The sequence below is a fragment of the Melanerpes formicivorus genome, unplaced genomic scaffold, assembly GCF_026170545.1.
Source record: "Melanerpes formicivorus ecotype bairdi unplaced genomic scaffold, bMelFor1.0.p_v2 SCAF_28, whole genome shotgun sequence".
In the NCBI taxonomy this organism is placed as follows: domain Eukaryota; kingdom Metazoa; phylum Chordata; class Aves; order Piciformes; family Picidae; genus Melanerpes; species Melanerpes formicivorus.
In genome coordinates this window covers 4,971,910-4,985,872 of record NW_027142380.1, presented here as the reverse complement: position 1 = coordinate 4,985,872, position 13,963 = coordinate 4,971,910, and the positions used below count along the sequence as shown (strand labels likewise).

At 43.0% G+C, this 13,963-nt stretch overlaps 1 protein-coding gene across 2 annotated transcripts in view; it reads right to left on the bottom strand.

Moving 5' to 3' along the window:
• Positions 1 to 13,963, bottom strand: part of SLC25A26 (solute carrier family 25 member 26) — a 91,235-nt gene that overhangs the window by 16,474 nt on the left and 60,798 nt on the right. Inside the window, exon 6 of one of the 2 annotated variants that reach the window (XM_068154313.1) lies at positions 10,478 to 10,522. The exons of the other annotated variant lie outside the window; for it this stretch is intronic. Coding sequence (XP_068010414.1) covers positions 10,478 to 10,522 — 45 coding nt within the window. The remainder of the gene's footprint in view (positions 1 to 10,477; positions 10,523 to 13,963) is intronic. 2 annotated transcript variants of the gene reach the window in all.

Sequence of the window (13,963 nt, the reverse complement as noted above, 5' to 3'; positions counted from 1 at the left end):
ATCCCTGGCATTTCTGAGGCCTACCGCAGAGAAATCAGCAATTTAATTTTATAGCTGTGGCACTATCTCATTCTTTTTCAAGACATATTACTTCTAAACTATAAATTTTTCTTAGAAGAAACCTGATATCTGTGCTAGGCTGAGGTACGGCTCTCACGCTTCTGCTCTGTAATACAACCACTTTCCACCGGGGGAAGAGAACTCATTTCCCTCCTTCGCTGACTTCATTTAACATGCTGTCCTTGTGACTTGCCTCTTCCAACTTGGCTGGTGGTTATATTTCAGTTGAATGTTTTAAGAATCAAACTGTTCAAGCAACAATGGCCAGCCACAATGTTGTTTGGTATCCTGCCATAGCTAAATAGCTGCAGCTCTGCTGTATGAAAGCACTAAAGGGATTTCAGTCTTTTTAATGCTAGCCATTCCTTTCCTGGTGTTTTCAGTATGGGCTTCTATTCTGCTGTCACCCAGAGCAGCAACTGATTTTCATCTTATAAGTAAGTAATTAAGGATTCATAATTCTTCAGACTCATAAGATGCTTTTCTGGAATAATTTACACTCTTTGGACAAAACATTTTCTTGCAACTCAAGCCTGTTGGATGAAGGAGACACATCCTCCAAGACAAAAGGCAATACTTTTCCAAAGCATAGATGTATTGGCAAAGCATAAATCTTACCTTCAAAACACCTCAGGTGCTTAAGGAACCTCAAACTGAAAATTCGGATTTAGAAATGTAACTGCTGGAGCCACAGGATAAAACCAGAATTACTGTATTTACTTGGTTTTTTAGGAAACATTCTCCAAATGTCTATACCTCTACCACTACACTCAAGAACTCTGAACAGTTACTTCTGTCACGCAGAAAAGAACTACAGAAGCTGAAGGACTATGAGGAAAACCAGCACGTTAATACAGACATTCATGGCTTTGCCAGAAGTGCAGCCTATTCTCAGACATGTGGGGTTTTATGCTAATACCACTGCCTGAAGAAGCAGGAAAAGGTCATTCTCGGCATGTGGCTCTGAAATCTAGTTTCTGATAGAGCCTGGCTTCCCTGCAGTTCTGGATGAAGAACCTTTGCCAAGCAAGGCCAGTGGTGATGAATTCCCATCCATTACGGCTGCAAATTGACAACAGGTATTTGCAACACTCAGGCAGCATGGAAAATTGTTTAGAAGGGTGGAGCCAGGAACAGTTCAATTAAATTAGGGAAAAGGAGAATTGAGGCTGGAGAACAGGAAGAAAATTCCCCAGCAGTGAGGTCTACTGAACAGCAGAGCCAGCCTCCCCAGGGATGAGAGGAAAGCCCTCTCCTTTGAGTCATTTAAAAATAAACTGGAGAAGGCACTCAAGACTGCACTGTGGGGAATAATCCTGGGCTGGCAAGGGCAAGATGAGATGACTTCATGCATTTTTTTCCATCTCTGATGCTGGTGATTCACCCAGAGCTCCAAACCTGAACACTCAGAAGAGTAAGAGAGAAGCGGAGCATGAGGACGCCATCCCAGAGAAAGCCAAGACGAACAAGTGCCACGGGGCCCAGAGGACTGGCAGGACTCTGGTCCAAATTCCTTCTAACCACACTCACACTGCAGGCCAAGCTGAAGGTCACACATGTTTTCTCTCATAGCCCACTGACCCACTAATTGACAGGGCTTTGTGGTAAGTTGGGCCTCTAGGTTCTTCAGAAACATTCGCCTGTGTGCTGCACTGAGCATGGTTTTAATGCTACTAACTCAGGGCAAAACATAGGAGGTAGCAGAGGCTTGTAGACCCCTGTTAAACCAGGGCACTGGTCCTGGAAAGAAATACAGGACTCATACATATCTCCCCAAAACACTGTTCTTGGGAACAACTGCCAGTTTTTTGCAGTGATACAGTGCCTACATCATGCTCTGCCATCCTAGATGCTGCAGAAATTCAGAGGAGCCTTCCACTCATGGGGATAACAGCAAGAGCTTAGGTCACACAGAAGATGGGTGTCAGAGGCAGGCTCAGAGCTCATGGGCTCCCTTCTCAGGGCCTCCAAAGAGGGCAGAAGTGCCTGTGCAACACCTGTAGAAGCTATGCAACCATGCTGCTTTTCCACACGTGCTCTTGCAACGTGAAACAAACTGAGAATTGTAAGCAACACAACTGCAATAATTGGATCAGGCTGGTTTTTCCAGCGCCGCCATCAAATGGCTCCTACCTGCTGACACTGTGCTCCTCCTGCAGAAGGCTGCAGGAGATAACGGGACCTTTCCAGGGCAATACCCATTCCCACTAGCATTCACAGCCTAGGAAAGCAAAATGACAAGGAGCACATTACATGAAAGCAGGCCGCCATGCCAAGCCTGTGTCATGTGTATTCTATTAAGCTGAAGGCTGAATAGAAGACTTTGTTTTCCACTTCAAAGGACCCCATCCCAATCTCTTGCTCTTCCCTTATGAATAACAAATTGGAAATAAATCTTCTGGCTGAAGCTCATGGAAACTCGTACAGTTGGGGCCCTCTGCAGCTTCCCAGCTCAATCACATGCTAATTTTTTTTGTAAACACTTTTCTGTGATATATATGTAAATCTCGCTGTGCATTGCTGCACCATGTAAAGCAATACAGCAGGCATGTCCTCAAGGGAAGGGACACAGTGGGAAGCCTGAATGCAGATTTCCAATTATTCACAGGGATAATGTTCACAGAGAAGGGTCAAGTTTTAGATGGGAGCAGAGCCTTGCTTTTCTTCCTAGCGATCCCATTTCATACTGCCCTATAGGCCAGTGTCCTCTACTTCTCACCACAAATGTTATTCAGCTCTTTTGATACTGAGAACACAAGGACACCCCATTTTGCTGAGCAGAAGGTGTACTAAGAAAGTCACTCTTAGGATCTCCCAAAAGCCTTTCAACCTTATAAAGAAACAAAAAAGGAAAAGATTACCACAGTCTTTAAATGCAAGGGGGAAGCACATCGTGCCTACAAATAAAGGCTCCTCACATGTCACGGACACCTGGCATCCAGACGGCAAATAACCTTTGCCTATCTCCCCCAACTCCTTACCTGTGCATGCCTGTCACTTCTGCCATACATTTGTGGTAAAAGTTTGGGGCAGAAATCATCTGCCAGCTTTGTGCTTCCTATGCAGTTGAGCCCTGACTATGCTCAGGAAAACTAAGCTATGGTGATCCTGGGAGAGGGCAACATTTGCATCTCTCAAACCTGATGACCAACACCCTAAATGCTGCAGGAAGTATCCCAAGGAATGACGCATCTCTGCCTTGGCCTTGCTACTCGGGCAGTAAAAGGCAAGCAGACCACATGGCATACACCAAACTTGAGGTCTGCAGCTGAGTAAATACCACAATTCACTGATAAGCATCTGCAGCATTTCTGCATACCCCTCTGTTCAAGGCAGTGTTCACCTTCAAGAAAACAGCGGGGAGAAAAATCTCTCTGAATGAATCACGTGGATTTGTGTGTTTGTGCAGCCCTGCAGACTGAGGAAAGAAAAGCAATTCTCACATTTGCCTTTGCTACTAGGTATTTTATATGCAACGTGGCATTCTGCATGGCTGAGCCTTACAGATGCATGGCACATTAGTTACAGGAGAAACCAAAAAAAAAATCATGAAGTGATTGCAGTTTCTATATGCGAAGCCAAACACAGAGCAAGGAGCCAAACGTCCTCCCCAGTGAATTTTTATGTACATATGTGCAGCATATGTGCAAGCACATGTATATATTATCTTGCAGGAAACATGCAAGCCTAAACATGGGGGAAATTCTATGGTCTAAGTTTACCATTGACATAAACCCTGAGAGTCCATTGACACTAATGGAGTTGTGCTTGCTTATGCCAGTACTGAATTTGGCCCTTAGAATGAAACCCACCCAAGTCCTAGATAAATTGAAAGAGAACAAAAGTTGGCCTACACGCTACAGCATATTTTTCATGTTAAAAGCATTTCATTCTCTTTTCCTCCCCATATAATACTGCATTGATGCCTGTGACCCGTTTGGATGTAAATCAAAATGGATGTGCTAAAAGCCTGGTTAAAGAAAATGTCTTCAGAACAGCGTTCCCATGGCAAGGCAGAACATAATACGCTGGCTCTGCTCGGTTTCCATCACATGAAGGGCCATGTATGTGTCTGGGGAGGAAAACGCACTTCTGAAAAATCACTTTGAAGTCAGAACGGCTTTCCTTCAGCATCAGCACTGATGCTACCTGCTAGTAACTCCAAGCTTCACACAGGCTTGTGTGAATAAGTTACATGGAAGAACGACATGAATCTTCTATGGTTTTCCATCAAGAAGCCAGTGTCAGACTGCAATGGTGAACCCTTCACATTGATTACTTCTATATTCTACCAGATGTCACTGGCAAGCGCAGAGGCTTCTAGAGAACTGCTTGTGGTCGAGGCATGGCCAAGAGCATCACAATCTGGCTCTGTATCTACAGACTGCATGAGTCCTGTTTTACTTCTGCCCTCTTAAATGCTGCATTGATGATCCCAAACCATCTGACTTTCTCAAAACGCGTCTGCAGGGCTGCGAGTAAAGATTGCATTTGTTTCTCTCTTTGGTGCAGATGGTGTGTAACATTCCTTCAACTGCGCTTCAAGACTGTGTGAATGACACTTATTGTGACACTAATAAAGCGAGGGCTGTTTGCTGAACAGCTGTTGGGTACATTATTCTTTTGTGAGAAAAATGCAGCCATTATGCTAATGGCATGCACACGCCGCATCGGCTGCGCGTTACATCACGCCTCGGAACGCTGCCGTGGAAATCTCTTTTCCTGATACAGCACCTAAGCAAATGGCAGACACATTAGTGCTGTTTAACGATCAGGACCTAATCCCTAAATCAGCCCCAGCGTTACTCAGAGAGGGAGCGAGGCATGGTAGAACACTTACTGCACTGCCTGTGAGGAAATGGGTTTAAAGCTAGGCCTGGATTCCATTTACTCTTGACTTAAATGCAGCTGAGCGCAGCAGAAAAGAAATACTAGACTGCTTCTCCAGGAAAAAAAGAAAGCTGTCACCTACCTGTAGAGTGGGGAAAAAGCCATTTTAGGCTCAGTTTGGCTACATTCTTCTATTTTCTCCTTACCCCATTAAATGGCAACAGATTTGACTGTAAATTTTAGGAGGGAAATAGCATGTGGTTTATTGTTTCAATGGTGGGGTTATAAACACATATTACTACTGAGAACCCCAGCTGCCTGGGCAGAAGCATTCTGTAAACCTTTCATTCTTATTAACTTTAAAAATCAGGTGCAATGAGCTCAAACCAAGATTAGAGTCCTCACTCTCCATGGAAACCCACCAAGCAATCTTTGCGCAGCGTGCTTCAAGGTACATCCCAAAGGTCTATCTGCACTAACAGCTACGAGCAAGGCTGAGCCCACCCTCAAACCAGGATTGTTCATACCCCATAGTGCCTATACCAGGCCCTAGATGCTGAGTTCTCTGAAGAGGGGAACCAGCAGAGCTGAGTAAACAAGTACATGTGCCAAGGCCTTCATGCAGATCTATAGTTAAGTTCACCATCAGATTCCCACGTACTGTTCCTCTAAAGACAAGTGCAGTGTGCCGAGGCTTACAGCTGAACCTAGACAGAAAACAAGGGGACTAAGGAAACCAAATAAACCAAATCTTAAACCTGCTCTCCATTGTGCACAACAAACCAGTTTAGGAACAACATGGGGAACCTCTGTTACAATGCAACCAACCTTAAGATACCATTTAGCTTCACAGGGGAACAACTGAACTCTCTCCATCCTCTTTACTACAGTGCTTTGGTAATTTAATAGGGTGTAAACGTGTCTGCGTATACTTTTCAAACCTTTCTCTTCTCCTGAAGTCATCAAACCACTCCTCTGCTATTTATGTTCTTCCACCACTATCACAATGCCCACCATAGTCATTATAAAATCCCACAATACAAACCTGCCCATGTATCTCAGTTCCCTGTCTCCAGCTATTACCTCTAAATGTTCAGCCAGGTATCTCTCTTTGTTAAGCACCTGTTAAGACTTACAGACTTGAGATAATTAACAGATAATTAATTGCTAATACCAGTAACAAAACATGTGAGCTTACTATAACTGCAGAAAGTCAAAGAACTCTAGGTTTTGTCAAGCCACAAGACAGAGAGAAGTCCTGGCCCTGCTGAGTGTGCTAGAAGAGACAGCACATCACCCCGAGCGTGGTCAGTCCGAGATTCTTATCTTTCCTTGCAGGTCCTGGGCCAGTGGAGCAGCATAGTCTGCCCTAGTTCTTCCAAAGAGGCTGTGTGTGCAAAAGCAGGGCTTGCTGGCACACACAGTCTGAAGGGGGAAGTCAGCCTGACCCTGATGTTACAAGAGTCTTAAGCAGTATCCAAGTGCCTCATCTCAGAATCAGACATGTCTAATGAAAAAGACAAAAGGTTCCCAGGACAGTAGGCTTGTTTTCCCTCCTTAAAAAAATACAATCAACCACACAAACTCCCCTTATTTTTCAAGTCTACTCATTTGAGACCTATGCTCTCTTATTCTTTCCCTCCTCACTTGCTACCAGAGCCTTTTCTCCAGACACACAATACATTTACATTTGGTCTATAAAGAGAGCATTCTCCACATACAGCTGCACTGGAGCAACTCTCAGGGGCTCTGAAGTGCAGCCAACACGCAGAAATATAAAACCCAAGAGGACTGAGTCTTGTTTCACCTGAGAGAGGTTTATCTTACACACAGCACTGTTCTCCAGGGGACCTGGCCATTTCCACTCAGACATAAAAAGCAGGCATTATTGACAAGATGTTGCAGGACTCAAAACCTAACCAAAGACTCTTGATTTTGTGATGGTGGTTTTTACCCTTTACACTCTAGTTTGTTGAAAAAAACCAAACCAAAAAACCAAACCCTGATGCCCTGAATTTCTGCAATATCCCCACAGCACAAGTTAAACAGGTATTTTTTCTCAATTAGGTCTAAAAATTAAAATATATGGACTAAAATGCCACAAGAAACAAATGATACCTCATCCGTGTGCTGTTGGTAGGTACTCGGATATGATTAGATGGGCTGAATAAAACTCCTTAGCAGAGCAGGATAAAAAGATAATACTGAAGGGATGAGCTGTATACTGCTACAGTTATCTGAGTGTAGACTACATACCCCTGGCAGCAGGGTGAAAGCAAGAAACTTGCACTAGACTCCCTGTAACCCACAACAATTTCATGCCAAACACACAGCCCTGTAATTTGAAATTCCCCCAATTAAGAACATACATATAGCATATCCAAAGCAATCTAAGCTACAGAGGCACCCTGGAAATTCCAGGGCAGTATACTAGGGTACTGCATCTTACAATATTGTTCCAAAACTTGAACTGATACAGAAAGCAGAGTGCTTGGCTGGCATTTGGGAAGCACACTACATCTATGTTAGGCAGCCTTTCTTCATGGCTAGCTAGCTTTGAGAAGGGATCAGAAGCATTAGCTACACCTAAAAGAACCTAAACCTGATCAAGCTGCTACAGTGGTAATCAGCCATGGTGCCCCTTCTGAGGGTTGCTGTAGCAGAGAGGGAATGAGATTTGCAATGCCTCTTCTTTCCCTGAATTCTGAAAAGAATTCAAAATTGTTTTAGCTGTAAAGCTTGGCCTAAAAAGACAGAGAAGCACTACGCTAACTCACCCTAGTGAGTGAATTACAGTGTCTGCCTGGAACCTGATACACCACAACACAGTTTCCTTCTCCCCCTTTTTTTTTTTAATCAATAATCTGTGCCTACAACAAAGTATGGAAGAACTGGGAAAAGACATTAAGCATGAATTATAACAGGGGATGCTACCTACATCCAAAAAAGAAGAGGAACAGTTTTTTTTCCCCACTAAGAACACTGTAATTTCTTTACTGTTGTTTCTTGAGTCACTGGCAACTAAGAAAGGAGTCTTTTGACCATTTTTTAGTTGAATCATTAATTGATCATCAATTGAATAAAATGAAACAGCATCAGTTTCTTGCTAATTACTGCAATATCACCTTTGCCAGCACCCATGGTGGAGACAATGTTATAGTTTGGTAAGCTATACAATGCACTCTCTTCTTCTAACTTAGTTTACCACACATAGGACACCTGCTCTACATTCACAGACAAAGGAAAACTCTGCATGTAACCCATGTGGCTAAAGCCCACTGGAAGCATAAAGAATAACCAGAGCAGTTTGGAGGAAAGCAGACAGAGAAAGTGGGATATAAAACCACCTGACTCTACCTATGACGAACCTTTATTAGGCTTCTTTAAGCTTAACATCCTGCTGCTGGCTGCAGCCAGCACATATGCGAAGGAATAGGATATTCTCCTCTTCTTCCATTTGCCTTGCTAACTGCTCTTTCAAGTGGAAAGGTATTTTTCCTCATTTTTATGGTGATAGCTTCTTCAGAGAATTGTAAGACTATCTTCCATCAGTTTATGTAACTTTGTACTAATGGTTTTAAAAGTGACACAGCCACAGCACTTGTTCTGTTCCCTGAGAGAGGAACCATACACATCAGATGCAACTGCTCCTGTGTTTACCTTCTCCAGTAATCTCATTAACACAGCACAGAGTAGTCCCTCAGACGTTATCTCAGCGATTCTTCTCTGTTCAGGCTTTGTGCCATTTGTCTCTTGTCCTCTGCACTCCTACCTCTTCTTAATTACTGTCTCTTCATGCTCCCTTTATGCGCCCGTGAGAAGCCCCAGCCTGAAGCATACTCCTGTTGATGCTACTGGCTACATCCAGCCTGCTGATGGGATCATGGTGTCTTTAGTCCTTTGTTGTACTGTCAGGGCAATTTTTTAAAGAGCTTAATTCAGATAAACAAAACATATTTTGCTTTCACTGCCTGGCTTTTGATGTGACAAATCTTGAGCTCTCTCCATGTGCTAAGCTAAAGTGAGTGGAAAATGCCAGACTGAGTTTTGCAGTTTTCTACTCCTGGTTCCACGGTCAGAAGAATGTATTACAACAGGTTCATGCAACAAATTGACCCAGTTTTGTTTCTTCTCAGATCTGCACTGACCTTTTTAGATTAAATGTGACGACTCACTCCTGCCTAACTGTCTTCTTTAAAGCTTGCAATCAAAACACTACATTTTATTGTCACAGCTACATGGACATCAGTTAAAACTTTGCACTCTGAAAACATCTACACAAGGTTGCTGGTTTCCATGGTTTTGGCAAGAACACTGCAGGCTTCTCTCTTTAAGCATTGCCACCTCTTGCTCTCAAACACGGCTGCTGCACTAGCAATGAGCAGGCAGGCCAGTATCGCTGCTGAAGAGTTTACAGAAAGCCATTCCTGGACACTGGCAGGGAAACAGACTCCTAATAAGGCAGCCAAAGCTACCCTGAGCCATGGGATGATACCCAGACACTGCACTAGGCTGAGTTCATGAACCACCTACAGAAACTTCTACAAAGCACAGCTCTGCTCTGTGAAAGCTCCCGATGCTGCTCCTGCCTGTGGAACGCCCTTTATATTTGACTCCCTGAAGCCTCTAGATGAAAATATTCACACTGTGGGTTTGTGCCCTCCAGAACAATCCAAACTGCAGACGCAGCAAGCAGACAAGCTATTGTCCCAACTCAGCATTCAAGGACCATGAAGAACATAAGTCTTGCTCCTTAAATACAATCAGCAAGGGGTAAGGAAGATCACTAGTTCCTGCCTTTCCAGTACCTCTGCTCAGTTTATGTCTCAGCGTTCCTAAGTCCAACACCCTTAACAAGTAAAAAGTCACTCTCTCTCCACCTCCTCTCTTATAAATATTGTATTTCCTACAATACTTTTAAGGACCAGCAATAATTTTCTGTGTTTCCAACAAAGGATCTCTAAGCATCTGAAAAACCCTTTCCTTCACCTTTTGCGTCGAGTTAAAGGAAAAACAGAGGGACAGTGAATCTTTGAATCCAACCCTATGCTCAAAAATCTGTCCAGCTGGTGGGAGACCACCACATCCTTCTGAAAGACTGCTCTAGTAAAGCATCATCCATTGACACCTTTAAATAAAGTACACTCAGCCAACCAAACCAGCTTGTCAGTGATGCACTGAGAATCTCTCCCTGCTGCGCACCAAACCAGACTCAATCAGGTTTTTTCCTCTATCATTCACAATTTCTGCAAAGAGTAAAATGCTAAAACAATAAAATAGAAATATATCACACAACATAGGACAGTTCCCATTCTTCCTAAAACAGCAGAAAAAGCTAGAGCAGAAGATAAGATTTCTGGCATGCAAAGGAGTAAAATTTAGACTGCATGCCACTTCTCAGTGGTTAGATATTCCCTGTTATTTTTCAGATATTCAGGCAAACTATCTCCACATGCACAGGTAGGTTGCTACATCCATACTGGTTCTTGGACATGCCCACAAGGGTAATGCTCGAGTTAGATAAGTTACCATGGAAAGCCTTTGCAAAATCTTTTAGCTTACCTTTCTATCACTAATGAAGACTTACCTTTAAGGACTCCCAGAGGGGAAACTGTACCAGAGAGAAAGGAATCTGGAGAGGTGGGGAAAGAGGGAAAAAAAAAAAACACAACACAACATAATGTTACACAAGCAAATTAGGTTGGCATGTTCCTCAAGTGACTAAATTAGGAACAGTTATTGTTCACCCAGTGAACTGCAACTTATTACATTTACAAATCTTTACGGACACTTTATATAAGCTGCCATTAAATGACTGGTTTCACTAAAGCAGTTTTACTTTGTTTATCACATTCCCCGCTGAGAGGTTAATGTATTGTTACCAGGGTGGCCTAGAAGAGCAATAAGCAGTATGATCTAGTGCAGGGACATACTTGGTTTGACACTCAGCCAAGAAAGCCATAAGGATGGTTCAAGAAATGCATTCCTGAGGCCCAGGAACACAGCCTGGCAAAAAAAAACCCCACATCTTCAGCAATAGACAGCCTTACATATGCTGAGCTGAACACAGTTGTGTCCAACCAGGGCTTTGCAGTTGGGCATCAGCTGCAGAAACTTCCCTTAACTTTCCTCACAGTGATCTCACATTAACAACTTCCACTGAGAATTAAAAGAAGGTTAGGAAGAGCTACCACAACCCAACTGAAACCCAAAGGAGAAGCTTGGTGGTTTTCTTCTCAGCACCTGTAAGGAGAGTTTTCTGTCCAGCCTGTATCTCCACTTAGGCTCATCACTGCTGTCATGAGCCCCTAGCAGTGCATGTGCATTTCCAAATCCTTCACATAATTTTGCCCTGATAAATGCCTTGTGATCAACTCTCTTAACACGAGGGAAAAAGCAAACATAGACTTCTGTTAGCTCTGTAAGCTGGGCAGGGCTAACACATGCAGTAAGTCAGTTTTCATCATGCACAGTGTGTTTCTTTGCAACAACAGACAATTTTCCAAGGCAATTCCTTCCCTTACAGCTTCTTCCTCCTCCAATCTCTTCACTAAGTTCTTCTGTCTCTTCCTCCTCCTTCACCACTCTGACAAACCCTGTCCAACATCGATCTCTGGAACTGACCTTGCCTTTGTTAGCTCCAGTCCCAGTATGTGACTCAAGTCATCTTGGAGAAGGGGTCTCTACAAAAATACTACCCTGTGCTAGAACTGCCCTACAGCTGTACCTGCAGGTCTGCTTTGCCCCTTCCTAAACGCTTCTAGAGTTATCTCCTCCACTTTAACATCTGGTCAGCCCCAGATTCAAATCTTCTTCCAAGTATCTTATTTTCCTCTTCTGCTCTTATCTTCCCTCCCCAGGCAGCAGGCATTTTGGGTTAGCTTTCCCCTAAAAAGGCTGATTTTGCAGTTGGCACAGCATTTTCTCAGTCTCAGAAAGCCCTTATGCAATTTTTGTCACAGAAAGTAGTAGACATTCAAAATGGGTGACACTTAACCAATACATAAATCTTTGCTCTTTGTAATGTGAGCAATGTCAGGTGAAAAACATTCACAACACAAATGCAGATGGCTTATTAAATCCAAGTTCAAGGTACACAAAGGAACCTGAAATGCTGCATCCATTCAACATCACAAGAGTTAAAGAGTATTGTCTGCTTCACTATGTTACAACTAATGATTAATAAATGAGCCTATTAGGTTAATCTGCCAGGCAAAACTAAGCTTGACAGACACCTGCCACAGAAAATTTGTTATCTATTCAGGCAGGAAATGGCAGTGAGAAGAAATCAATGTCACTGCTGTACACTGAGCTGACAAACTGAAATCTCAGAGGAAGTTTGTCATCTTGAACAATGAGCAATATCCCTGGTGGCATCTCAGAGCCCCACAAGAAAGGTCAGACATGCTTCTTATTTATCAGGGCCCTGAAACTCTAGTGTAGCAATTAAATTTCATTTTTAATACTGGGTGAAAAAGTCCAGCTATTTGACAGTAATGCCTGGTAATATATTTAGGAGAAGATATATATATATACACGTGCTGCTGCATCACTGTTGAACTGGAGTTAAATGGCATGAGTTCTTTCCAGTGTAAAATGAAAAGCAACATAATCTTCTAATATCTAGGCCAAGAAGCAGAAAAAGAAACAATACCAGCTACATTTGCTTCAAATTTGTTTAAGAAAGAAAAAAAGGAAACACTCTGTAGCCAGCTGTACACCAAACAAAACAAGGTCTCAAACACAGGCTCCAAGTTTGGCTTTTTTTTAACGTTCGCAAATGAGTGGTAAAATTATGCAGCTGCTAATAAGACAACAAGGGAAGCTTTTGACATAACCCCCAATTTATCTCCTAGCTAGAAGCATTTCAAAGAGGAAATCTGTTCATGACTGCTGTTTGATTTTTCAGCATTAGTGGTGGGGATTTCTGGTTTCCCCTTTTCCTGCGTACCCCACGAGATGCCGTGAAGCGCAGGATGCCAAAACGCCTGGGAAGGTTTCAGATATATGCTGTGGGATCTGCACAGCCACTGGGCTCCCTCCTCTCTAAGATGCCTGCACTAAACAGAATCACAGACTCATTTTGGTTGGAAAAGGCCTTTAAGATCATCAAGTCCAACCATTATCTAATTCCACAACATCTGGTACTAAACCAGGGCTCTCAGCACCATATCTCTGCATCTTTTAAACACCTGCAGAGATGGGGATTCAACATGGGTAGTTTCTTTCAGTGTCTGAGAACCCTTTCAGTGAAGAAGCTTCTTCTAATAGCCAGCCTAAACCTCCCCTCACACTTCAATAGTTTGAAAACTTGTAAAAGCCAAAACAAAACAAAAACTAGGAAGTAAACCCAATAAAACCAAAGAGAGCAGCTCATTTCCCTGCACTAAGAAGGTCCTAATGAGATAGTCTCCATTTCTCACAGTCATCCATTGGCACCTGTTTAAGTCAGGAGCCTTAAAAACAAACCCCACACAAGCAATTTCATGGGTATTGGAATGAAAGGGAATCTGGCTTACTGTGGATTTGGTTTTTGTCATCAGATTCACTCAAGACAATTTCCAAGCCAGGTTTGGTGAGCTTCCCATTACAGGGACCTCAATCACATTTCCTCTCAACATCTATTCCACAGCCGCTGTTGAAGTTCAGTTCCTATTGCAAGCCTTCCTTCATACCCCTTAATCACCTTTATTCTCCCCTCTCACACACATTTGTGAGAAATTCACAGGAACTTCTATTTCTCTTTGCAGCTGCTGCCTTTCCACATTTCCACATCCAGCAGGTCCAAAGGCTATGCAGGCTGCTGAGCATTGATGTGTGTTTACACCCTCTTTTCAAAAGCCTTGTTTTGCTGAGAACAGACTAAATAGGATTGATACATGCAAAGAGAAAGAGTTCTACAAGGGTAACTCATCCAGCAATGAGAAAGCTTTGAGATGGCTTACTGCCCTTTAATCCTCTACCACCACAGACGTGACAAAAACCTTGCAGACTGGGGTCAATTCTTAATTTGAGCAGTCACAGCTTTTCATTCCTTTTCATATTTTGATTTTAAAAAGAAAAGCTCTTCAGC